Source organism: Euleptes europaea, chromosome 18 (genome assembly GCF_029931775.1).
Source record: "Euleptes europaea isolate rEulEur1 chromosome 18, rEulEur1.hap1, whole genome shotgun sequence".
Taxonomy (NCBI): Eukaryota; Metazoa; Chordata; class Lepidosauria; order Squamata; family Sphaerodactylidae; genus Euleptes; species Euleptes europaea.
The window spans coordinates 34658239-34685488 of NC_079329.1; the positions used below are offsets into that span (position 1 = coordinate 34658239).

General features: G+C 47.1%; 1 protein-coding gene across 1 annotated transcript; it reads left to right on the forward strand.

Annotated features, from left to right (window-relative positions):
• The first annotated feature begins 16133 nt into the window (after positions 1–16133).
• Positions 16134–19138, forward strand: RPL19 (ribosomal protein L19). The gene is made up of 5 exons (XM_056863180.1): positions 16134–16267; positions 17343–17465; positions 17637–17757; positions 18090–18200; positions 18957–19138. Exons 1-5 carry the CDS (start codon positions 16162–16164, stop codon positions 19078–19080), a joined length of 585 nt encoding a protein of 194 aa, XP_056719158.1. The 5' UTR covers positions 16134–16161; the 3' UTR covers positions 19081–19138.
• The last annotated feature ends 8112 nt before the right edge of the window (positions 19139–27250 follow it).

Genomic DNA, 27250 nt, shown 5'->3' on the forward strand with positions numbered 1-27250 from the left:
ACAGTGCTGACTTGGATGGACCAAGGGTCTCATTCAGTAGAAGGCAGGTTCATGTGCTGCCTTCTGCTTTTCCTAGCATGATTGTCTTTTTCCAGTGACGAGGTCTGGGTAACCACTGTTTTCTTCTTCTATGGGGTCGTTCTATGGCAGATGTATTGGTTCATTATCGAATAGAGAGGTAGCAGGTCATCAGAGGGGGCTGGTTAGGATAAAGAGGTGAACATCTGATTTGGGGTGTTCAGATGCACAAGTGAGACGAGTACAGCCTGAATTGAGAATTCAGATGCCTTTTTATGGTTCCAATTGGCTCTAGCCTAAGGGCTGAGCTATAGAACTGTATACCACACTAGGTAATAAGGACAGTTACAGAGTGGCAGAAAGGTAGACCTTCATCTCTTTCAAATTGATGTGGGGAGAGTGGGAACACTCACTCATACATTCGATTGTACGGAAGGTACTGGGGGATCCTGTACTGTGAACAGAATGATGCTCAATCATAGAATCATAGAGTTGGAAGGGACCACCAGGGTCATCTAGTCCAACCCCCTGCACAATGCAGAAAAATCACAACTACCTCCCACCCACACCTCCAGTGACCCCTACTCCATGCCCAGAAGATGGCCAAGGTGCCCTCCCTCTCATCATCTGCTTAAGGTCATAGAATAAGCATTGCTGACAGATGGCCATCTAGCCTCTTCTTAAAAACCTCCAGGGAAGGAGAGCTTACCACCTCCCGAGGAAGCCTGTTCCACTGAGGCTCCAGGAGAATCCTAAGTGAGACTACTCAGAAGATTTTTTGGGGGGGGGGTGGTTCTGTCAGATCACAGCTGACTTACAGCGACCCCTGGTGGGGCTTTCAAGGCAAGAGACATTCAGAGGTGGTTTGCCATTGCCTGCCTCCGCGCCATTACCCTGGTATTCCTTGGAGGTCTCCCACCCAAATACTTGCCAGGGTCGAGCCTGAGAGTGTGTGGCTGGCCCAAGGTCACCCAGCAGGTTTCCATGGCAGAGTGGGGATTTGAACCTGGGTTTCCCAGATCCGAATACAACACTTTAACCACTACACCACGCTGGTTCTCTACTCAGAAATAAACCTCATTTTCTTGGCTGATGATTACTCCTAAGACAGTGTTGTTGGGATTGCATCCCCATGCCACTTGGCTCTGGGTACAGAGAAGGGAAGTCCAGTTAATTTCCTTTGTGTCCACCTGCATGCATTTCTCTCTCTTGCATCTCACATCCATCTTTCCTGGGATGGCCAATTTTGCTAAGTATGGAGCCGCACGTTCGCAGACTTCTGACGTAGCCCTGGCACTACTACAGCTTCCTGCTTTTCTCGCCCCAGCAGCTGCTCCACACCATTTTCCTGCTTACCAGCATCCTTTTGCCAACGGCTACCCTCTCCTTCTCCTCCAGACTATACCCCTTTCATATATTCCTCACTCCAAAGGTCCCTCGGAAGCTGGGAAAGATGGAAGGATGAGTTCTCGCAGGGCTCCTTGTGCATGCACGCTTGACAGCATCTTTTCATTCTATTCCTTTTTTTTTTATAAAGAGAATTTATTAAGAGAAAATGAGAATATAACAATAAAGGAAAATGGAAATATAACATTACTAAAATACTCATAATACAAATTCTTGAAAAGAAACTAAAACCGTGCTGCTAATATAACTTAAATACCCACAACAGTGAACTAAGCAATATTCCATTTATCTAAAATCTGCATGATTATTACAAAACTACCTCTCTGCGATTTACACATTGGAGTGTTTTTTCCATCCCTTTTTGTTCTATTCCTATCTGGATCCCACCCCCACACTCGCATTTGGACTGATCAGGAGACAGGCGTCGGCCACCCCGATCTATCCTCTTTTGTAAGACGTGCCTGCAGATTTGCTAGTTCTTCCATTCCATGGCAAAAAATGCCCAATCTGAACACTGTCGATTCTCTCTTCCTCTTAGCCGAGATTTCTGAAGTCCTGCTCGCGCGCAAGCAAGCTAAATTTTCCAGCAGCTCAGTGCATGATACAGCTTAGTTCCTCCACAAAGTGACAAGGATAAGCTAGCAAGCCTGAGCTCGCTCGATCACAGTAAAACACTGTAAAAATAACTGAATCCCTTTGCACATTACGATTAATTCTGCTATAACTTAGCTGCTGAGGTATCTCTGAACGGAGGTCTTTGTGAGCAAATCTTTCAACATGCTTCGCTGCCTTCTAAATTAATTTAAGAGAAACTTAATCTGGTTCCAGAGGGGTAGTCATATTAATCTGTTAAGGGAAAGGCAAAAAGGCATCTAGCGGCACTTTACAGACCAATCGTTTTATTGTGGCAGACATTTTTGTATACTAAGGTTCACAAAAAAGTGTCCTCCCTTGACTGATGACACAGTATAGAGGGGGGAAATGTAAATTGTGGGGCTAAAATAGGGTTGCCAACCTCCAGGTGGTGGCTGGAGATCTCTGGGTATTACAACTGATCACCAGGAGACAGAGATCAGTTAACCTGGAGAAAATGGCCACTTTGGAAGGTGGACTTTATGGCATTATACCCTGTTGAAATCCTTCCCCTCCCCAAACCCTCCCCTCCTCAGGCTCCACCCCCAAAATCTCCAGGTATTTCCCAACCCGGAGCTGGCAACCTAGGCTGAAAACCAATACAAGCGGTACAGACTTTGTATGCTCCAATTTGTAAGAGATAAGGACAGAGTGAACCAATCACCAGCAGTGGTGATCAAAGAGAGTAGAATCTTCTTAGCTGTACAAATCTAACAAAACTTCTGTAAGGGTGAGAAAGAGAGCCAGCGTGGTGTAGTGGTTAAGGACTAGGACCTGGGAATCCCAGGTCTTAATTCCCACTCACACCATGGAAGCTTGCTGGGAGACCTTGGGCCAATCACACACTCTCAGCCCTGTGTCAGGTTCTAGGACTCCGTTGCCTCTCAGGAATCATCCACTTTACTCCAGACGTTAGCAGAGAGTTTAAAGTAGAATTTATTTGAAAGGAAGGGTACAGTAACCTATGAAACACAACGTTACAATGGCGCCAAATCATTTGGAGGGTATTCTTATAGAGTACCCACACTAGCATGTTTACAAGTAACATCTTTGAAATGCAAAACATCAGAGGTTCCCCAATACCAAGAGAGAGAATTCACACCTTAAGATCAGAGCAGGATTACAATCAGGAAGTCACTTTGAAGTGGAGATCTCTCGAGCCTTTTGGCTGTTGCCTCTTCCTTCCCACGGGAAGGAGAGATGAAACGAAAGCCACCTCGCTATCCCGGGTCCGATTGCATGCCCTCGCTGACACTCCGCCTCCCCAAAGGCCCCCCCTCCAGATTTCCTGGTTTGTCCGGGTAATGGCGATGGAAATCCGCTACAAGGGTTGGAGCCTGTACGTGAACAGCGGACACCCACTCATCGTGACTGGAATTTAAATGTTTCCAACGCACAAGATATTCCAGTCGGCCCCTGCGCCTCCGAGAATCGAGCACCCTGGAGATTTCAAAGTGCCGTTCGCCCTGTACCATGATGGGAGTTGCCGCTTCGGGTTCGGGGTGCCATTCTGGTGCTTGTAGAAAGGGTTTTAGTAGACTCACGTGAAACACCGGGTGCACCCCTTGTAAGGATTTGGGTAGCTCCAGCTCTACCGTAACCTCATTGATAACTCTGGAGATAGAAAATGGGCCCACAAACCGTGGGCTCAATTTTTTACACGGGCGTAAAGACCTGAGGTTCTTAGTGGAAAGATACACCTTTTCTCCGACCCTCAATTCCCACTGAGGTGTTCTGTGTTTGTCTGCTTGTAGTTTGTACCTATCTTTAGCCTGTTCCAGGTTTTTTACAAGCCAGGGCCAAGTGTTCCTCACTGTGTGAGCCCATTTAGACACCTCGGGGGGATCGCCTTCTGGCGGGGTGGGTACAGCCCCTAATGGTCCAAAATCCATTCCATAAACTGCTTTGAATGGGCTCACCCCGGTTGCAGAGTGCACCGAGTTATTGTAGGCATATTCTGCCAGTGGCAGCAGATCAACCCAATTGTCTTGGTGATAATTAACAAAACAACGCAAATAACATTCCATCACCGCATTAACCCTTTCGGTCTGCCCATCCGTCTGGGGGTGATAGGCAGATGACAAACCCAACTGCACACCTACAATTCCTAAAAACGCTTTCCAGAACTTGGACACAAACACGGAGCCCCTGTCACTCAGGACCTTCCGTGGAAATCCGTGCAATTTGAATATGCAGTGCACAAACAAGCGAGCCAGTTTATGTGCAGATGGCATCCCTTCACACGGTACGAGATGAACTTGCTTAGAGAAAAGATCCGTGATTACCCACAGGACAGTCTTCCCCTGACTGGATGGGAGGTCTGTTATGAAATCCATCCCAATCACTCGCCAGGGTGCCTCGGGAGTTTCTAGGGGCTTTAATAATCCCGGGGGTTTTCCCATCAAACGTTTACTAGTTGCGCACACAGGGCAGGATTTGATAAATACTTCGATGTCTTGGCGCATCCCAGGCCACCAAAACTGTCTTCTTATTAGGTGTAAGGATTTAGCAAACCCAAAATGTCCCCCTATTGTTGAACTGTGGCTCCGTTCCAATATCTCCCGCCTCAGTTCCCTGGGTACGTAATGTTTGTTCTTACAGATACCGTTTTTGTCCGTCATCTGGGACGGGATAGATTCTTCCTCCCGCTCCCGTTGAAGAGCCTCCCCCCACCTTTTCTTGACTACCTCCGGGAGGCTTTCTGGAACTGCCCAGAGGCGGGGAATGGCGACATCCGACCCCGGCAAGGGGGTGGGTACCGGCCCTTCAGCCTGTTCCCTTCGCTCTATTTGGGAGATTCCCCCCCCCTCCCCAGCGGTAGTGGTTGAGAGTTCTCCGGGGACTGCTGGGGATGAGGAGGTGGGAGCGACCACTTCACGAGGGGGACTCGAACTCGAGTCCTGTGCCGCCGCGCGGCTTTGCGCTCTGGTCAGAACTCCTGCACTATTCCCCTCTGGAGTCAAACCCAGGTGTTCCCGTGTGAAAAGAGAACCCACCGGCCGCTCAACCTGACACTCATATTGCGGCATGCGAGACAGTCCGTCTGCTAAGCAGTTTTCTTTCCCAGGCATGTGTTTGATGGTAAAATTAAACTTAGAGAAGAAGGTAGACCAACGCACTTGTTTGGCTGACAGCTTCCGCTGACCCAAAATAGATTCGAGGTTGCGGTGATCAGCACATACCACAAAGGGCTCGGCAGCCCCCTCCAGGAACTGTCGCCAAACCGTGAGTGCATGTTTAATCGCCATTGCCTCTTTTTCCCCAATTGGCCAATTGAGTTCAGGGCCAGAGAACTTCTTAGAAAAATATGCGCAGGGTCTAAGCCTCCCTTGATCATCCCTCTGAAGGAGTGCGCCTCCCATCGCCTTGTCCGAGGCATCTACCTGTAAAGTGAATGGCCTGGAGCAATCTGGGTGCGCCAGAATGGGTTCAGAGGTAAAGCGCTCCTTAAGAGTTTCAAAAGCCGCCTGACACCTGGCGGTCCAAGGTACCTGGTATTGTGCAAAAGTGGCCCCTTGCCCCTTCCCTTTGGTTTTAAGCAAATCAGTAATAGGCAAAGCTATTTGAGCGAAATCCTGAATAAAATTTCTATAGAAGTTCGCAAACCCCAAGAACTGCTGAACCTGTTTGCGAGTTCTGGGAGGTTCCCATTCTAACACTGCCCTCACTTTCTCCGGATCCATGCTTAACCCTTGTGGCGAGATCACATAGCCCAAAAACGACAATTGGTTCTGGTTGAATGCACATTTTGATAACTTAGCATACAAATGATTGTCCCTTAGACGACGCAACACCTCCCGCACCAATTCCCTGTGCTCTGCGGGATCCTTGGAGTAAATGAGCAAATCGTCTAAAAAAACTACCACACCTTTAAATAGGAGGTCGTGTAGAATCTCATTAATTAATTGCATGAAGCACGAGGGCCCCCCAGACAGACCAAACGGCATGACTAAAAATTCAAACAACCCACAACAACAAGAAAAGGCTGTCTTAGCTTCATCCCCCTCCTTGATCCGGACCCGGTAGTAGGCTTCCGCCAGGTCAATTTTCGAGAAAATACAACCCTCCTGTAACACACTCAGGAGGTCTGGGATTAAGGGAAGGGGGTAGGCATTAGTTTCAGTAATCGCGTTAAGCCCCCTATAGTCTACACACAGTCTGAGATCAGATGTACCTTTCTTCTTCACAAAGAAGCAGGGAGAAGAAAATGCAGCTTTGGACGGTCGTATGAAGCCCCGCTCCAAGTTCTTGTCCAGAAATTCTCGCAGCACTGCTTTCTCTTGAGAACTCATGGCATAAACTCGGGCCTTGGACGGTTTAACGTCCTTAATCAGTTCGATGGCACAATCCGTAGTGCGATGAGGAGGCAATAAGTCACAGTCCGTCCCCTCAAATACATCTGCGAAATCACTATATTCTGGGGGCAACGTGGGTTCCTCCAAGGCAGCGGCGCTTCCCCCTTCGCCCCCGGGTAAATCATCCCGGCTGTGTTTTTCGCACTGAGGAGCTCCAAACACCACCCGCCTTTGTTCCCAGTCAATGCTCGGGTTATGTCCCGCCAACCAATTAACGCCGAGGACCACCGGGTAGGAAATCTTAGGCACTACCGTGAAGTGGATCTGTTCCCAGTGGTTTCCCACCCCCAGCCACATCTTGCGAGTGTGCAAATGAACCGGCCCCCCCCGCAGGTCACTCCCATCCATTTGATGGAAATGTAAGGGTTGATCCAGTTCTCGAGTCCCAATTCTCAGACGTTCTACCACCGCCTGATCAATTAGGGTCCGGGAGCACCCGGAGTCCACGATAGCCACAACGGCCACCGGTTCCCCCCCTTGGGGATTTCGTAATACAACAGGTATCAGCAATGTCTCTCCCTGGTCACTCACCCTACATGGAGCCGGTTTGGTTTCTTCCAAGGGTGCCCTCTGTGCCGGTTCCCTCACAGAAGGCCGTCCTCGTTTTTTGCCGGTGAGGGGCTTCGGAAGCTATCTCGGGTGCCACGATCCGATGAGGTTTCCGCTTGCAGGGCCGCCGCCCCCCGGCGACCGTTCGTCCCCTCCGCTCTCCTGTGCTCCAGGTTCCGAGGTGGTGTCGCCTCCCGCTCTTGTGTCGCCCTGTTGCTCGTCCCTTCTGACGGCGTGTTGGTACATCTTGCTGCAAAATGACCCATCTTCCCACACTGAAGGCAAGCTCCCTCCCTGAACCGACGTGCCCTGTCGAGACTGTAGACTCCTCGATGTCTTCCCTCTCGCCTGGGACCTGCTGCGCTGTCCCCTCTCGTGGGCGGGATAGGGATCGTCTTCGAAGGACGATCCTTGGAGAACTGGAGGGTAAGCTTGCGGTTCTCCACTAGAGCTGCCAAATTTACCCACTCTTCCACGGACTCTGGATCTCCCAAAGTCAAACAGCCATCCAGCACTTCCCACCGCAACCCTTCGCGGAAATGCTGGACCTTTGTGGCCTCACTCCACTCCCTTATCTTGCACGACAAAGATAAAAAGTCCTGTGCATACTCACTCACTGAGCGGGTTCCCTGCTTCAAACGACGCATGGCAATCTTTGCTTTTTCCCCCCGGTGGGGGTCTTCGAACCGGCGTCGTAGAGCGCACAAGAACTCATCCAGGGATGCCAAAACTCGGGGCATAGTTTCCGCCGCTGTCACTGCCCACTCCACTGCCTCCTTCTCCAGCAGGCTGATCACATACCTGACCCGAGCTTCTTCCGAGGCAAAGGTCTCCCCCTGGTCCTTCATAAAGCCGGAGATTTGGAGTAAGAAGTGAGACAACTGTGAGCTGGACCCGTCGAAAGATACCTTCAGGTCTCTGGCCGTAGGGCGTCTGGGCGTGGGAGCCTCCCCAACAACGAGCGGTCCTGTAGTCGGCCGTGAACCCGTTTGGGATTGTTGCACGGGCTGTCCAAGCCCCCTCACTGCCCCTAGAACGGCTGCCAGGTCTCGCTGCAAGGTATCTAGCTGAGTCTGCAGGTCCCGATTCTGCAGAACGAGCATCTGATTCTGTCCGCGTATCAGAGTGGCCGCTTCTGCAGTGAGGGTCGGGGTGTGAGCGAGCGTGGGGTCCTTCCACCCTTCCCCTTCTCCATACCAAGCGGCCAGCGGTCCCCGGTAGAAGTCGCCTCCTGGTTCTGACGCTGCTCTCTGCCGCTGCCCGGTCTCCGAGAATCGGGGGGTCCACGTCGGCCTCCCAGGGACATCGGTAGGCCCGGGTGGGCGCTGCTCCGGGGTCGCTGCTCCTTGACCAACCTCAATATCAGCGGGAGTCTGCCGAAGCTCCTCTCCCGCGTTGAGCGGGACCGAGGGTGGTGCCGACATCCTAATACTACTTCTAACCCGAAAACAAAAAAGGTTGTGATTGTAACGTACTGTCAGGTTCTAGGACTCCGTTGCCTCTCAGGAATCATCCACTTTACTCCAGACGTTAGCAGAGAGTTTAAAGTAGAATTTATTTGAAAGGAAGGGTACAGTAACCTATGAAACACAACGTTACAATGGCGCCAAATCATTTGGAGGGTATTCTTATAGAGTACCCACACTAGCATGTTTACAAGTAACATCTTTGAAATGCAAAACATCAGAGGTTCCCCAATACCAAGAGAGAGAATTCACACCTTAAGATCAGAGCAGGATTACAATCAGGAAGTCACTTTGAAGTGGAGATCTCTCGAGCCTTTTGGCTGTTGCCTCTTCCTTCCCACGGGAAGGAGAGATGAAACGAAAGCCACCTCGCTATCCCGGGTCCGATTGCATGCCCTCGCTGACACCCTGACCCTGGCTAATATTTGGATGGGAGACCTCTAAAGAATACCATGGTGACACAGAGGCAGGCAATGGCAAACCACCTCCAATGTCTCTTGCCTTGAAAACCCTACGGGGGTAGCCATAAGTCAATTGTGATTTGAAGGCAAAAAGAAAAAGAAAGGTGAGAAAATGTTTGCCTCATTCAAACCGAAATTAATACAAACGTCCTGCCAGGACATCTCCATGGTCTTGCAAGGAGGCCCTGCAAACCTTCCAGCAAAGCAAGTGCAAGAACTGGTGTCCTGATTTTGGCTTTGGAATTGTAGCCTAGCCTCTCTTGCTGGAGGAGCGGATGAATTAGCACTGAACTTCCGCTGGTCAGTGTTTATCCTCTTGATTCTCTGGGGAGGTTCGCTCATCCCAGCTGAACATGGGTGAGTGTGCGCGGGCCAACAAGCGCCGCCTCTATAATTGTCTCCACCAGGCTTTCACCAGGAGGAAACAGCCTGTTTCGTTGCAGCTGTGTCCAGGATTTCATTTCTCTCATTGGCTGCCCCACCAGCAACCAGGCTCTCCCCAGGGAGCGAGCAACAAACAAGAGGTTGCAGCCGGAAAACAGGAAGGATAAAAGCACAACAGAAGGTGAAAGAATGGAATGGGGGGTTAGAAACAGTGTGCGTGTGTATACGTACGCCACTGAATAGTTTAAGCATGCAGCCTACATGGGAAGCACTTTATTTGGCACTGTGCGAAAGCACAAATCACTTAGGGCAGGGGTGTCGAACTCAATTGTTATGAGGGCCAGATATGACATAAATGTCACTTGTTCGGGCTGGGCCATGCCTCACCAGCTCAGATCGAGGGGTGTGTGTGGCTGCCTCAGCTGGCTTGCGGGCTGGATAAGAGCTCTCAAGGGACCGGATCTGGCCCGCGGGCCTTATGTTTGACACCCTTGACCTAGGGGGTCTTTAGCTGTAAAGAACATAAGAAAGGTCATGCTGGATCAGACCAAGGATGCAGTCTGTCACACAGAGGCCAACTAGATGCCTCTAGGAAGCCCACAAACAAGACGACTGCAGATGTATTATCCTGCCTGTGTTCCAAAGCACCTAATATAATAGGCATGCTCCTCTGATCCTGGAGAGAACAGGTATGCACTGCCTGTGGCTGGACCTCTTACAAAGGTGAGTCTCCTGTGCTGGGTGGCTGCAGACACAGAGAGGACCTGTCTGCCTGAGGCTGCCTGTGGATACTCAGCCTGCTTCTGCTTCTCTCTTTCATAGCCTTCAGCTTCAAGGTCCTCATCATGACCATCTGAGGAAGCCCCAGCAGGCTGACCCATGACAACTTCTCCAGGAATAATACTGAGTCCAGCCTATGACTGAGGACAGTGACAGTTTTTACATGCTAGCTGGCCTCCCCCTCCCCTCCCACACTGATGACAACTCCAATGGCAACTCTTGGAGTCTGATCCATGAGGAACAATTTAAACCACTCCAAGGCACATCCTCAGATACTTACTTCTGCCCCCAAAAGACTCAACAGGATGGCATGGTCCACTGTTATCAAAGGATGTTGATCAATCCTGTAAAAGCAGAAAAGAAGAACAGCCCTTATCGACATTCAAACTGAAATCGCCAACTAAATATACCAGCCCTGTCTCAGTCCTATAGCCTGGCCAGACTGAAAGGGGCCAAGTGCAGATGAATCACCAGGGAAAACCTACAATTATTCCCCAGCTGCTCTCTTTGTCACTTAGCCAAGAAAGGGAAACTGAGAGACCAGACAATAATTGGCCACGTCATTCATTTCTAACAATGTTTTTAAAGTAATGGATGGATAACTACCTGTTTTAGTCTGGGCTATAGCCCACATACTCAAAGTATATAATTCAGAAACAAATCCAAATCTAGACATTTAAATTCTTCCCTGCTTGTCAATCATCTCACTGCCCGCGTATTCAATTTCTAGAACAGAAGACCGGGGTTTTGTGAATTTCCCGCTTAATGCAGTTAAAGGGACCAGAATAGAGACACATGGAAGAGGGCATAGAATAACAGAGTGGGTTAGAGATTTTAACACATGTATGCTCCTGAGTACCTGAATTCTCATTAAGATCCTAAGCAGCTTCTTCCCACCTTGGCCTGCAAACTGCCGGCTCTTCCTTTCACCAGAACTCTGCCACCTGTCTAGAGATGATGGTGACTTCCAAGGGGGACTGGATTTTGTGATTTCCATGTTGCTGGTGCAGCTGCAGATAAAGCGAAGTAGCAAAGTGGCTTCCACATGCTTCCTACCCCTACCCCCTGGAAGTGGCCACCCCTGCCCCTGGGCCACCAGGGCTTATGCAATTTTTAAAAATCCTACACTAGAACATAATTATATCAATACACTATTGTAACTATATGTGTAGCAGATTCTCTGAATTCCCAACTTTAATGAAAAAGTAAGTCTCCAGCCCCCCTCCCTTCCAAAGATTTGCTTTCCTCCCCTGTCAAGTCACAGCTGAGTTATGGCGACCCTGTAGGGTTTTCAAGGCAAGAGACGTTCAGAGGTGGTCTACCATTGCCTGCCTCTGCTTCACACCTCTGATATTCCTTGGAGGCCTCCCATCTAAATACCTGCCATGGTGGAAGCTGAGAGTGTGTGACTGGCCCAATGTCACCCAGCAAGCTTTCATGGCAGAGTGGGGATTCGAACCTGGGTTTCCCAGATCCTAGTCCGACACCTTGATCACTGCATCATGCTGGCTCTTTCTAGAGACTTACTTTAAAAAAATGAAAACTGAGAATTCAGGGAACCTATTATTGTATATTGATATAAGGATACTCTAGTGCTGATTTTTAAAAATAAAATAAAAAGCCCCAGGTGGCAGGTGGGGGAACAGGGTATGGGAAAATGGCTGCCATGTGGGCCAGAAAATCCAAATTTTACCACCCATACAGCAACTATCCAGGCTGTACTGTGAACTTTCCCAAAACGTTGAACCAAAGGAGATTTGAGAAAGACTGGAGAAAAGCAAAGGAAACCCCTGGGCGGGCAGAAATGCACCACGATGCTGTGGGAAGCAGGAAAAAAAACCTCTTCCCCAAAATAATTGAACTCAGGATAGGTTGCCAAACTCCAGGTGGTGGCTGGAGATCTCCCGCTATTACAACTGACCATCAGGCAATAGAAATCAATTCCCTTGGAGAAAATGGCTGCTTTGGCAATTGGACTCTATGGCACTGAAGTCCCTCCCCTCTCCAAACCCCACCCTCCTCAGACTCCACCCCCAAAATCTCCAGGTATTTTGCCAACCTGGAGCTGCCATCCCTAGTAACTCATCTGGAAATGGCTGATATAGGTACCCGCTACCTGGGAGAGGCTGCTTAGTTATTTATTTACTTATTTCACTTATACCCAGTCTTTCTCCCCAGCAGACACCCAAGGTTAGGCTGAGAGTGTGTGACTTTCACAAAGTCACCCAGCAAGAGAGGATATTCAAATTTGGGTCTCTCATATTCACTTACTACATTGCTTGGGTACTTATTGCTTTTGCCTGCAGATTTTCAGATTTTCTTTCCATCTTTTTTGCCTCTGTGTTTTTTTCTGGTATAATGTTTTTCTTCAGTTTTGAATTTTTTAACAGGTGTAAGCAGTGGATGTTTTTGTGTAAGAATACTCAGAAGTTGAAAAACCTCAAAACAGCTCTTCCAAAAACAGTATTAAGCAGAAAGATGACCCTCTACGAACTTTCATCAACTTCAAGTCTCATTCTTGTACTCTGGGACAACTATGTGGCTCACACGACAACTGATTTATTGCCTATTTATGGCAACCCTATAGGGTTTTCAAAGCAAGAGACAAACAGAAGTAGTTTGCCATTGCCTGCCTCTGCATCACAACTCTGGACTTCCTTGGTGTCTTCCAACCCAAAAACTAACCACAGCCAATCCTGCTTAGCTTTCAAGATCTGACGAGATCAGACTACGCTGGCCTCTTTAAGTCAAGTCAAATGTATATAGCTAACTGCAAACTTAGCATCTCTGTGTGTAGTGGTTGAGTGTGTGTGTGTGTTAAGTGCCGTCAAGTCGCTTCCAACTCATGGAGACCCTATGAATCAATGTCCTCCAAAATGTCCTATCTTTGACAGTGATAAGAGTGGCAGACTCTAATCTAGTGAACCGTGTTTAATTCCCTACTATTCCACATGAAGCCAGCTGGGTGACCTTGGGCCAGTCACAGTTCTCCATGCAGAGGCAGGCAATGGCAAACCACCTCTGCATGTCTCTTGCCCTGAAAACCCTACAGGGTCGCCATAAGTGCTATTAAGTTGCAGCTGACTTATGGCAACCTCATAGGGTTTTCAAGGCAAGAGACGATCAGAGCTAGTGTGCCATTGCCTGCCTCTGCCTAGCAACCCTGGACTTGCTTGGTGGTCTCCCATCCAAATACTAACAGGGGCTGCCCCTGCTTCGCTTCTGCGATCTGATGAGATCAGGCTAACCTGGGCCATCCAGGTCAGGGCAGCACGAGCTACATCAGACAGAAAATCCAATAACCCACAGCGCATTTGTGTGTGTGTAAAGTGCCGTCAAGTCGCAGCCAACTTATGGCAACCCCTTTTTGGGGTTTTCATGGCAAGAGACTGATATGGTAAAATGGTTCGTGGAGGAGAAGGAGACCCAAAACCGTTGTTTATTTATTTATTTGGAGCAGCTGCTACCCAGAGCACTCTAGCGAGTAAAAACCTCTGAGCCCCGATTGTACTGAGGAAGGAATATTTATCCAAATTCAAGATATGACAACCCATCAACATTCAGGGTAACGCTGATAGCACTCCAGACATCGAGGCGGCAATAGAATAAGTTTCACCCAGTTCTTGTTATGGTTTACTGTAACCCTCCATGACTCTTGCCCCAATTCCTTAGCACAGACATACAGAGATATTCTGCCCAGCAACAAGCTATTCCCTGGCTGCCCTAATACATTTCAATACATTTTACAGAAAGGAAAAGAGATTATTGCAAATTGCTAAATCAGTGGATCTTCCATAGGCAGGGGAAGTCTACCCTGCTGTCTCAAGACTGACAAGAGGTGGTTTGCCAGTGCCTGCCTCTGCACAGCAACCCTGGCATTCCTTGGTGGTCTCCCATCCGAATACTAACCAGGGCCGACCCTGCTTAGCTTCTGAGATCTGACGAGATCAGGCTAGCCTGGGCCATCCAGGTCAGGGTACAGCGCATTTGCAAACTCCTACACATTGCACGTTGCGCAGGCGCACTCTTTGCAAACTAGCCCAGGCATGTCAAAAACCAGACTCCGCGCACTACATTTTTCTCGCGCATGCGCGAAAAGGACTGGCGCGCGACTACCCGGAAAGGGCCTCTCGGCCTGACGACCCAGCCAGGCGCGCACGCGCAGTGGCGTTTTTTCGGGACATGCCATTCCCACCCCCTGGAGGGGAGAGCGGAAAAAGAAATAATCCTCCCTGTTTCGTTCTTTCTGCGGCCTGTCCCCCTACTTAACCTTGCTTAACGTGGAGGAGCTTTCAGTTTGGCAGAGGGTGAACCGAAGCTACGGGGAAGAAAATGGACGCGGGCGGTGGGGGCGGGGGCGGGAGGGGAACAAGTGGTACGATCCACTGACGCGTTACCTAGTGGGCCTGCGCATGCGCGTCTCCTTCCTTTCCTTTCCGGGCCGTCGGTGCCGCCGCCATGAGGTGCGGATCCGGAGGGGGGGAAAATAACATGAGGGGAAGGGGGAGATGCGTCTTCTTGGGGGCAGTTAGGGGGTTTGGCGGGAGGGAAAGCGACCACCCTTTGCCGGAGTCGACGAAGGCCTCGTGAAGGGAGAGGACTGAACCGAGGAAGAGCGGCGGTTGAAGGGGGGGTGGGGGGCGCATTCGAAAAGGGCGTGGCCTAGCAACGGTGGAAAAATGGAGCGGTCGCCGGCGGGAAGAGGGTGGGGGAAGGGAAAGTGGGGGGGTGTTGAAAGGGGCCTGTTAACCCCCCCTTCCCGCCGGCGACCCCCCCCCATTTTTCCACCGTTGAAAGGCGATGAAGGGGCAGGTCTCCCTCGTGGGGTCAAAAGGATGCCAGGAAAAAAAACCCCTCATACCATATTTTCTTATGGTTTAGCAGAGCCTTTAAATCGTTTTATAACCTGCTTCACCCTGCTGCTTTATGTAGCCTTCGTTTTCCGCTACTTAAAAGTGCTTTTTGGGATCAGTCGTACTTACTACAGCCTTGTAAAGTGGCGCTGGCCTGAGAGAAACTATGGATGTATATGAGGATGGCCAAATTAACGGAATTCCTATGTGGAAAAGATATGGAAGAATTTAAAAAAAAAAACTTGGGCAAAGGCCGTCACATATTGGGATAAACGGGCAAAAATGGATTTTACTACTTTAATTAGTGAGTTATAGAAACTAGTTTTAATACTTCTATATTTTACTGTTAATAGATATTATTAAAACTAGACACTTCTTCGGAAGTCAGGTGATGGGCCACTTTTTTAAGGTGGGTGGAGGGTCGAAGGGGTATCTTTTTGAACTTTATAATTTTGTAACCACGAATGTACTAATAAGTATTCATAGATACTCTTTTGTATTTTCTTTTTTCAATTTTCTTTATATTATTGTATTTGTTTTGTTTTATGTTATAAAAAAATAAATAAAGTGGCACTGGCCTGTATTAGATATGGGAGTGCTGGTTTATTGAGCGCTTTAAACAAAATTTCTGCTCTGACTTCAGGGAAACTCAGGGCCAAGCGCTTGTGGTTACTTCCTCTTCTGTTCTGTACCATAACAACCCTCCCTGGGAAGTAGGTTAGGCTGCACGGGGGCAACTGGATCAAGGCCTCTAAGTAAGTGTCAGAGCAAGGTGGATTGAAACCTGGGTCTCTGAAACGGATCAACATTCTGACAGCTAATAAAAATGTAGGTTTTGGTCTTAGAGTATAATTTAACTGTGTCTTCTGCTAATAAAGTATGATGGCATAAACCACGTAGGACCTGAAAGTTGGGGAAGTGCCTCATTTGCATCCCTGTAGCTGAAACAGGAGGCTAAGGGATCCAGTTTCAGGAAGAGATTCCCAATAAGTCTTCCATTGTATGCAGTAAGCTTTTAAGGAGCCATGTGCCTTGTTCCTCAGAGAAAGACTGGGACAGATGAAACAATCAACTTGCATGTAAAAAATGCATAATGTACAAGTAGGCACCCACAAGTACTTAGTTTTAAGACCTGCGAGTCCTTACAGGTTCCCACTTGTATATTATGACTCCCAAACTAAATGTCTTTTTCAATCTCGGTTCTCTTTATCTGTGTGAAATATCTAACCTGTATATTTTGATTTGTGTCCCCAGTATGCTAAGGCTCCAGAAGAGGCTGGCCTCTAGCGTCCTGCGCTGTGGCAAGAAGAAAGTCTGGCTGGATCCCAATGAGACTAATGAAATCGCAAATGCGAACTCTCGTAAGTACTAGTTTGTCTGTAGGTCATGGCTGCAGTGCTTCTGTTCAGCCATGTTCCTGGAGAGGGTGGGCTGTTAGCTGCTCATTGACAACACTTTTAGCCTCACACTCCTTGTAGCAGTTTTTAAAGTGAACTGGTTGATGGGGAGGAAAGCATAGTAAATACCCCACTAAGATGCTTAGCACTGTATTGGTGTATCCCTGTGAATTTTTCTCCGGACTCCAGGGACATTGTTCTTGGACAGCTGGGGCATTTTTTCATTCCATAACAGAGACTTGAGAAATTATTTTCCAACTAACTCTTGTTAACTGAACATCAAGGTGTTGCCTAGAGTGCTGCCACCACGTACACAGATAGCAACTGCGCATAAGCAAGCAACTTAAAAATCATCCACTTAACAAATGAGGTTGTAGTATGTAAATAGAGAAAGCACATCTGTAGAAGGGCAGGCTTGTAATACTACTATTGATGTTCAAAGCAGTTTGTTTTATTTATTATCCTGCCCTTACAAGGGCCACCAAGGTGGCTAACAATTCAAAACATATAAAATAAAATTACACAATAGAACAATTAGCGTCAACCCTCCTCCCAAACATACATCATTAAAATAGTTTAAAAGACAGCATTAAAATACATACGAAACATAAAAACACAAGAAGACAAAAAAGTCTTTACCCACTGGTGGAAGACATCAACAGAAGGGGACAGGCGAATCTCCCTGGAGAGAGTTCCAGAGCGTTGGTGGCATGACTGAGAAGGCCCTCTCCCAGTTTGCTACCCTCCTGATTTCAGAAAGCGGGGGCACCCAAGCAGGGTTCATCAGGCATTAGGTGGTCCTTCAGGTATGTTGGTCCCAAACCATATAGGGCTTTGAAGGTCAAGACCAGCACCTTGAATTGTGATTGGAAGCCAGTGTAGATAGGCAAAGACTGGAGTGATATGGTCCCCACGACCCACTCCAGTCAACATTCTGGCTGCAGCATTTTGTATCAGTTGAAGTTTCTGAACATATAAACACATTTATCTTTGTATGTATTAATTCATTGTCACTGATTATTGTCCTTGTACACCTTAGGCCAGCAGATCAGGAAACTGATCAAAGATGGTCTGATTATCCGCAAGCCTGTGACCGTTCACTCACGTGCTCGGTGCAGAAAGAACACCTTGGCCCGCCGGAAGGGCAGGCACATGGGCATAGGTAAGGATCGATTTTCCTCATCTTTGACTTCTCGTGTAGTAGAAGTAGTTGAATGTGGAAAGATCATCTGCAGGAATTGCCTGGAGACATTGAATAATGTTTTGGCTCTGTGCTTCTCAAACTGTCAAACAGAGTTGATTATATTTAATACCATTCTCTGTTGCCGTCCAGGTAAGAGAAAAGGTACAGCCAATGCCCGTATGCCTGAGAAAGTTACATGGATGAGAAGGATGAGAATTTTGAGGCGTCTGCTTCGGAGGTACAGGGAGTCCAAGAAGATTGATCGCCACATGTAAGTCTGGGAAATGGATATGCTTCCTCCAGTTGATAAAATGGGCCTGTCTCAAGGGGTTGAAGGATTGTCTGGTTGCAGATCAGACTGACACTTCAGCAAGTACAGCAGAAAGGGTAATTAATAGCTGAGAAGCACATCTTCCAAAGTGATGAGCTAATGATGCAGGCTAAGCTGATGCAGGCTTAGCAAGTAGCATGCTGGATTTTAATATCTTGGGTTTCATAGAATTTAAGGCACCGTTATGGCAAAGCTTCTTGGATCTTCTTTTTGTACAAGCTTTTTTAAACTCCGAAGCACATTCATTCTTTCCTGTGGTCTGCCATTTTCAGGTATCACAGCTTGTACTTGAAAGTCAAGGGTAACGTGTTCAAGAATAAGCGGATCCTGATGGAGCACATTCACAAGTTGAAGGCAGACAAAGCTCGCAAGAAGCTTCTGGCGTGAGTGTTTTCTTATTCTTACCACTGCAGGGGGGATTGTGCTTGCATCTTCAAATAGATACCCATTTCTAATCAACTTTGCCTTCTCCCTAAGGAAAAACAGTAGTTCGATAGTTATGCCCAGTAAAAACGTGTAGCAGGCTAAGGAATTGAGAGAGGGACTGGAGCAGTTTATGGTTCTAACTTCCTGGTTTTTCCTTCACGAACCTCAATATGGAAAAGAGTTCTTCGGCCTGTACCTTGGCAGGAATGGTCCAAAAGAATCCGATGGTCAATTATAGCAAGTAGAGTATAACTCGTTTTAAAGAAGCTAGATTAGAATAGCCTTTTGCCTGTTTCCTGTAGGCCAGTCCGTTTGAATCCATTGTAGCACTAATCTCCTCTACATAATCAATAGGTGCAGTAAAGAGTTGGGAGAATTCTTTGATTTATTTTGGTCATCTAATGAAACTCTTTGGTTACAGGAGAGGTGTGAGAAGATCTAACTACCTGCCAGGCCTGATCAGCCATGGTTGCTTGGGATTTGTCTAGTGGGGGAGTGTTACATTATTGTGTCCAAGTGACTCAGAATGCAAAAAATAGGTTTATAGAGGTGGCTAGCATCAGTGACAGAGTGCCCTCTGTGGAAGAAGTTTCTTTGATACACATCTGTTCACATGGAAATAGTCCTCATGGTTGATTGAGTGAGCATATTGAGGGTACTGATGTGAATGTTATGTTGTTGCTCTTTTCATGAGGTTGCCTTTATTTTTCCAGTGACCAGGCTGAAGCCCGCAGGTCTAAGACCAAGGAGGCCCGTAAGCGCCGTGAAGAACGCCTGCAAGCCAAGAAGGAGGAGATTTTCAAGACTTTGTCTAAGGAGGAAGAAACCAAGAAGTAACTTCTGCCTTTCTGTGTACATAGTGCTCAAAGGGAGTCTAATAAATCTCTTAACCAAAGGGCTTTGTAGAGTCTAATCCAGAACTGCCATCAGGGGAAATGTACATATTGAGGGTGTTTGGAGAGAGGAAGTGCAGGTGTTCATATGCAAATGCTGGAAGCCTCTGGAACTGAGGTGGGGAGCGCTTGAATTTAAAAAAATACAGTGTAGTGAGCATTTCCAAAGCCTGGTTTCCCCATGCCATTGCTATATCTGCATATAAGCATACAGGAAGGAGGATTGTATCAGGGATGGAATAGCTTCTATATGTCAGGGGAGACAGACAAATACAGAAAAATTGAGAAATAACCCCCCACAGAGTTTCTATTGGTAGAAACCCCTGAAAGGTAACAATATTAGGGACATGCAGTCGCACACCTGACCTGATGATTTTGAAACTGAGAAAGGAATAAGGAAGCTGGGGAAAAGGTATAATAATGGGCTACTTCACCTACCGTTGCATTTACCATTGCCTGGGTAAATGCATGATCAAGTCATGGGAAAGATCAGATGGTAGTGCGTGAGAGCAGTTGGTCACGAAGCCACCTAAAGAAGAAATCCTGGACTTGGGCCTAAACGGTGCTCAGGATCTGGAATGAAGTGTCAGTTTTGTTTTCACCAATAGGAAACTGGTCACAATATTGTTCAGTGCACCATATATGTGAATTGAAGGCTACCCAACAGCTCCATTTTACTCTTTACTGGAAACTTCCAAAAGTGAGGGGATTAATTGAAAGAAGGTAAGGGGGATCAAACATTTTCCGTATGCCTGGAAATTATCTAAATCCGTAGTAATGAAATCTTAGGATAAATACTTTAGACTAAAATTTAGAGTGGCAAGTATGGTTAATGAATGAAATTGGGAAACAATAAAAGGTGAAAAAAGACTTCCATTAAAAAGTGGAAATCTTGTCTAAATGTGTTGAACAAAGAGCATTGTTGTGTCTGACAAATCTTACTAAAAGCCAGGCAAAAAGAAGAGAATATTGCTAAACCCGGCAAGAATTTCTTCAAATGCATCAGAACCAGAAAAAATAGCCACAGAGGTGGTGTGGCCTTTGGTGGGAAAGGATTGTCAAGGGAATATGACAGGAACTGAATTCTTTATGTCAGTTTTCACTGCAAAAAATGTTACACAGCCAGTTTTCGGGAGGGGTCTTGGACACACTGAGCAAAGTTGCAGTGACGAGAGAGAGTTCTTGGGGTAATATGCTACAAAACCAAGGCACGGAGTCTGGGTGGCATGCAGCCACGGAAATCTAGTACCAATACACAACTTATCACTAAAACTGGTCCCCTGTTTCAGAGGATTAGATGGCAGGAAATGGTCTAATATGTCTGTTCTGAGTAGTGGAAACTTAAATGCAGAATTAGGTACGTAGAAGAGCAAGTTTTTTCTGAGGAAAAATCAGAATTCTGTGAAATAGTCTTGTCAAACTCCAGTATGTGGACAAGGGTGAGCTATTAAAATGTTATATACTTGGACTTCAGAAAAGCTGGAGGGACGAGTCCTTCACCAAATCTTCCCGCATTTCATAGTTGTGGGATAAAAAGGAGTACCCCTCATGGATTAGAAACTGGTTAAACATCAAGAACCAGAGATGAGAAGAAGAGTTGGTTTTTATATGCCGACTTTCTCTGCCACTTAAGGGAGAATCAAACCGGTTTACAATCACCTTCCCTTCCCCTCCCCACAACAGACACCCTGTGAGGGATGAGTAAAGGAGCAGTTAAACGCTAAAGAAACCAGCATTGGGGCTGGAGCTATTTAATCTGTTCATGTTTAGGATTGCTGGTTTGGGAATTTTTCCATGGACTAATGTGGCTTTCTACAGTTTGCCTTTTGCAGAAGATTATGTGCGATGCATTTTCAAACAGAGACAGCTTCTTGGCATTCAGACAGGAAAAAAAGAACACTTTGCTCATTGCTTTACATTCATTAGCACTTCAAGCACATGTTAATGCAAAGCGCTGACCAGCAGCAGCATGAATAAGCAGAAGAATCCAATTAACTATTCAATAAGGTCATGAATGTTAATTCCCAGGGATGACTTTCAAAAGATGCTTTGGCCAAGTTTTGCTTTAGGCTGGAATTTGACATTGGTTGTTCACTCTCCCACAAGCACTGATTTCTAGACAGGTCTTGGCGTAGGAATCAAATGAAAAGACACGCCAAGCTCCATTTCACCCCAGGCACACTGACAGAGCCCTTCATGCACCTCCCACCTTAGGTGGCATTCATTCGCCCCTTCAGTTGCATCACCAGAGGGCTTTTGCATACCAATAATAATCAGAACTTGTTCCATCAGTCAAGCCTTGTCTGTTGATTAGCCAGTTAATCCCAAAGTAGGGCAGAAGGGCAAACGATTAACACCAGGTATGGACAAGACAGCAAGCAGAGATTCTATATCTAGGCTGTGCAATTTTTCATTTTTGTTTCTACTTTCAAATGTTCTGTTATTAGGAGCCCCATGGCACAGAGCGGTAAACTCTGAATTAGATCCCGATGGAAGTTGGTTTCAGTTAGCCAGCTCAAGGCTGACTCAGCCTTCTGAGGTCGGTAAAATGAGCACTCAGCTTGCTGGGGGTAAAGTGTGGACAACTGGGGAAGGCAATGGCAAACTACCCCGTAAACATAGTCTGCCTAGTAAACGTCCTGATATGTCACCCCCATAGGTCAGTGCTTGCACAGGGGACTACCATTACCAGTGCTTGCACAGGGGACTACCATTACCTAGTAATTTCATTCAGTTTTGTTTTTCCATTGGTTTTAACAGTGAACACAGTTAAATTGTAAAGGATCTACTCAGACTACCAAATCCTTTTCCATCTGAACATGCTCAAGGTGATGAATTGGAGTGAGATTTAAAAAATTTCACTGCATTCATAAAAACATCTCAATGGGCACAGGAATATAAACAACAATCGCCATGCCTCTTTGATCCAATTCAGACACCTTCCGGAACACAACAGTTTTTAATTCAGCCGAGAAGGCTTGTTGCTGGCCTCACCCCCTCATTTCCCAAGGGATGCTCCCTGCCAAGTTTTAGGCAGAGAAGAGAATGGGTACCAGCCTCATCATCTATTGAAGCAAAACACATGTCTGGCTGTACAATGTCTTTGTTTTCCATGAAATTACTGGGGATTGTATCCCCTCATCTAAGCAATCATAGTGCCAAATTTCAGGCAAAAGGAGCCAGGGTAGGCAATTAAGTTCTCCGAGCAGGCAAGTATTTGGCATTCCCAGAAGTGTGGGAACATGGCAGCGTTACAGCACTTGCGCATAGCAGTGTTTGGTACCCAAGGAAAGAAAGGCAAAATTGCACTGTGGGTGTGAGACTTGCATTTGGGTCCCAACCCAGAAAGAAGGCAGACTAACAGATGGGGCAGCAGGAAACTCCCTGAGGCCAACGGCTTCGGGGGCTTCCTTTATGCATGCCTTTTCTGCCTATTAGAGGTTGCCTCGCTCTCCCCGCACGATTTGCCCATGTTTTCTGGATGCTGTTTTAGCCAGAATCTGGAAAATGCAGGCAAAGCATGTGGAGAGAGCAAGGCGACCTCTAACAGGCGGAAAAGGCATGCATAATCAAAAGGAAGCCTCAAGTGGGGCTGAAAGCCCTGTGCTTAATCTTGGTAAGTAAGCTCTAGCATGGCTGGCTCTCCATTTAACTCTGCACTGCCTTTCCCATGAATTGATGCACTGATGTCTTGGTTTTACTTGTGTGGGTTAAGTGCCGTCAAGTTGCTTCCGACTCATGGCGACCCTATGAATCAAAGTCCTCCAAATTGTCCTATCTTTGACAGCCTTGCTCAAATCTTGCCAATCAAAGGCTGTGGCTTACTTTATGGAGTCAATCCATCTCTTGTTGGGTCTTCCTCTTTTCCTGCCGCTCTCAACTTTTCCTAGCATGACTGTCTTTTCCAGTGATTCTTGTCTTCTCACAATGTGACCAATATACGATAGCCTCAGTTTAGTCATTTTAGCTTCTAGGGTCAGTTCAAGCTTGATTTCATCTATAACCCACTGATTTGGTTTTTTTGGCAGTCCACAGAATCCGTAACACTCTCCTCCAACACCACATTTCAAAGGAATCTACTTTCTTCCTATCAGCTTTCTTCAATGTCCACCTTTCACACCCATACATAGTAATAGGGAATATGATGGCATGAATTAACTTAATCTTGGTGGCCACATCCTTACACTTCAGAATCTTTTCTAGCTCCTTCATGGCTGCCCTTGGTTTTACTTACATATCTGTTTTCATCCCACTTTTCATACAGCGATTCTCTCCCAAAATAGCTCAGATAGATCGCCTCCTTTGGCCCAACTCCCTCTCTCATTGTTCAGGGAGTGTGAATGCTAGGAAATAAGTACCATGTCATGTTCAACAGTGAACGATGGCTCCCCCCTAGTACACTCAAGATCGAATAATGCAGATGGTAGTAGTACTCACTGCCATTCATGGCACTAGACAGCGACCTGTAGAAGGAAAGACCAACTAAAGAAAAAAGAAATGGAGGAGAACTAGTTAGCAACTAAAAAGAATAAGAGTTGGTTTTTATACCCCGCTTTTCTCTACCTTTAAGGAGTCGCAAAGCAGCTTACAATCGCCTTCCCTTCCTCCCCCCACCAAAAAAAGACACCTTTGGAGGTAGGTGGAGCTGAGAAAGTTCTGAGAGAACTGTGACTGGCCCGGGGTCACCCAGCAGGCTTCATGTGGAGGAGTGGGGAATTGAACCTGGTTCTCCAGGTTAGAGTCCGCTGCTCTTAACCACTATACCATGCTGGGTCTCTGGCTAAGCCAGCATGGTGTAGTGGTTAAGAGCAGTGGTTTGGAGCGGGGAACTCTGATCTGGAGAACCGGGTTTGATTCCCCACTCCTCCACATGAGCAGTGGATGCTAATCTGGTGAACCGGGTTGGTTTCCCCACTCCTACACATGAAGCCTGCTGGGTGACCTTGGGCGAGTCACAGTTCTATTAAGAGCTCTCTCAGCCCCACCTACCTCACAGGGTATCTGTTGTGAGAGGGGAAGGGAAGGTGATTGTAAGCCGGTTTGATTCTTCCTTAAGTGGTAGAGAAAGTCAGCATATAAAAAAAACAACTCTTCTTCTTATAGCAAACCAGTTGCTCTCCTCCACACAGGAGTAATGCAACCAGGATAGCAACTATAACTAAAAACCCTTAATCTAAATTAGAATAGAAATTACTCCAGGAGTGCTAAAGTTGCTGATACTGGTGGCACCTCTGGAGAGACCTAGAAAAAGTTTTTCCTGATGTTTGACTGATTCCACACCAGCATCATTATTTCCCACCACCCTCTTTCCTCTCTTCCCTGCCTCTGATTTCCCCTACTCATAGAAAAGTAGCATATCCGCAAAAAGACTAGAGTAAAACCCTTCCACTAACATCTAGTTTTCTGTAATGCAGGGAATTATGTTATGTGGAAGAGTTTTCAGTCTGATGAATCTCTGCCTGCAGTCTGCATTGATCCAACTCACACACAGATTTTCCACTTCAGTTAGAACTAGGCTTGAGTGTGCACCATAGAGCATTCCCTAGAATCCTCTGAAACATGCAGGGATATATGGACAGAGCTGCCTGAAGGTATACAGTTTGAATAACATTGGTATAAACTACGAAGTACAAAGCACACTCTTAACTCCTCCTTTCTAGGCTTTATAGAAACCACTTAATTTTGTTTCACTTACTTGTTGACCTATAAAAAATGCTGCTTTCCAAATCAGACATATTTTGTACCCGAGGCTTAGTTATTATCGCTAAGTCTCTTCCATGTCCAGAAAAATGGGAGACTATATTTATAGCTCACCTTTCTCGCTGATGCTCAAGGTATATCTCACAATATAATCAGACCATATCTAATAATGCAACAGGGTTAGGATTAGAAAGGTTAGCAAAACAATGAAAAAACAAAAATACAGAAAATGGAATTACAAATCTAGAAGTCAATGAATTAAGAGCAGATGCAACAAATAGTGGAACAGGCTACAATCCCAGGCAGATTACAAACCATTCAGTTATCCATTAGGGTTGCCAACCTCCAAGTGGAGCGTGGAGATCGCCAGGAATTAAACTGGCGATCAGTTGTCCTGGAGAAAACAGCTGCTTTAATGGGTGAACTCTATGGCATTATATTCCCCAGGCTCCACCCCCAGATCTCCAGGAATTCCCAAACCCAGAGCTGGCAAACCTATGCTACAGCCTTATTCCCTTTAGAAAAATGCCTTCCTGAACCATTGTGTTTTACACCATCTGTGGAATGGTCGAGGGGTTGGGGCCTTTCTGTTCTCTTCAGGCAGGCCATTCCACAAAGTGGGAGCCACAAGAGAGCGTGGCCAGGTACTGTCAGATGTTGTTTTCACCCATTCATAGGGTGGCCCCATGATGTGTATCTGTTTAAGTAAGCTCAACGGCTCGTTTTCGTTTCCCCTCCACTCAAGGCCTGTATGGGGAGAGCCTAACTTGGGTCTTCTTCCGTGGGTGTGCATCTGATACAGTCTTCCAGTATGTCTTCTTATGCCTTTTATGCAGGGACATTTCCCCGCAGTCACCCCCGCCGCCTGTTTCGGGGCTTCCTTTTGATCATGCATGCCTTTTCCACCCGTCAGAGGTCGCCTCTCTCTCCCTGTGCGTTTTGCCTTTGTTTTTCCAAATGCTGTTTTAGCCGAATGCGCGGGGAGAGCAAGGCGACCTCTGACTGTTGGAAAAGTCATGCATGATCAAAAGGAAGCCCCGAAGCAGTTGGCGGGGGTGACCGTGGGGAAGCGTCCCTGCATAAAAGGCCAGAATATTCTTCATTGACAAGTGTTCTCTCCCAGTTGGAAGCAATAAAGAGACCTGTTATGGAAGCTACCAGAGTCTCCTGTACGCTGGCTATTGAGTAGGAATGGAGTAGGGTTGCCAGCCTCCATGTACTAGCTGGAGATCTCCTGCTATTACAATTGATCTCCAGCTGACAGAGATCAGTTAACCTGGAAAAAATGGCCGCTTTGTCAATTGGACTCTATGGCGTTGAAGCCCCTAGAATCATAGAGCTGGAAGGGACCACCAGGGTCATCTAGTCCAACCCCCTGCACAATGCAGGAAACTCACAACTACCTCCCCCCTACACCCCCAGTGACACCCACTCCATGTCCAGAAGATGGCCAAGATGCCCTCCCTCTTATCATCTGCATTGCTGACAGGTGGCCATCTAACCTCTTCTTAAAAATCTCCAGAAAAGGAGCGCTCACCACCTCCCAAGGAAGCCTGTTCCACTGAGGAACTGCTCTAACGGTTATAAAATTCTTCCTAATGTCTAGATGGAAACACTTTTGATTTAATTTCAACCCATTGGTTTTGGTCTGACCTTCTGGGGCAACAGAAAACAACTCGGCACCATCCTCAATATGATAGCCCTTCAAGTACTTGAAGATGGTTATCATATCCCCTCTCAGCCTTCTCCTCTTCAGGCTAAACATACCCAGCTCCTTCAACCTTTCCTCATAGGACTTGGTCTCCAGACCCCTCACCAACTTGTTGCCCTCCTCTGGACACATTGCCCTCCCTTCCCCAAACCCTGCCCTCCTCAGACTCTGCCCCAAAACACCTCCCACCGGTGGTGAAGAGGTACCTGGCAACTTACAGACTTACAGACACCTTCATCAATAGGGTTGCCAGGTCCCCCTTCCCCACCTATGGGAGGTTTTTGGGACGAAGCCTGAGGAGGGCGGGTTTGGGGAGGGGAGGGACTTCAATGCCATAGAGTCCAATAGCCACAGCGGCCATTTTCTGCAAGTGAACTGATCTCTATCGGCTGGAGATCAGTTGTAATAGCAGGAGCTCCCCAGCTAATACCTGGAGGTTGGCAACCCTATTCAGCAGATGAACAAAGGTTGTCATGGTGAAGCATAGCAGGAGAGGCAATCCTGTAGGGTCCAAAGCCCTGAGGGCTTTGTAGGTCATAACTAGTGCCTTGAGTTGAACCTGGCAACTGATGGACAGCCAAGGGAGTGTGCAGAATGAATGCTCCACCTAGCTCGCAATAGTTGTTGAGCTGTGGCATTCTGTACCAAACACTCCACATCAACGGAGGAATGTCTTCTGTCTTCTCTAGTTCTTTGGCTTTCG

Coding starts and splice junctions, on each gene's coding strand:
- RPL19 (XM_056863180.1), top strand. CDS start 16,162: ATGCTAAGGCTCCAGAAGAGGCTGGCCTCTAGCGTCCTGCGCTGTGGC. Junction 16,268..17,342: donor AATCGCAAATGCGAACTCTC/GTAAGTACTAGT, acceptor TGTACACCTTAG/GCCAGCAGATCAGGAAACTG. Junction 17,466..17,636: donor GGGCAGGCACATGGGCATAG/GTAAGGATCGAT, acceptor GTTGCCGTCCAG/GTAAGAGAAAAGGTACAGCC.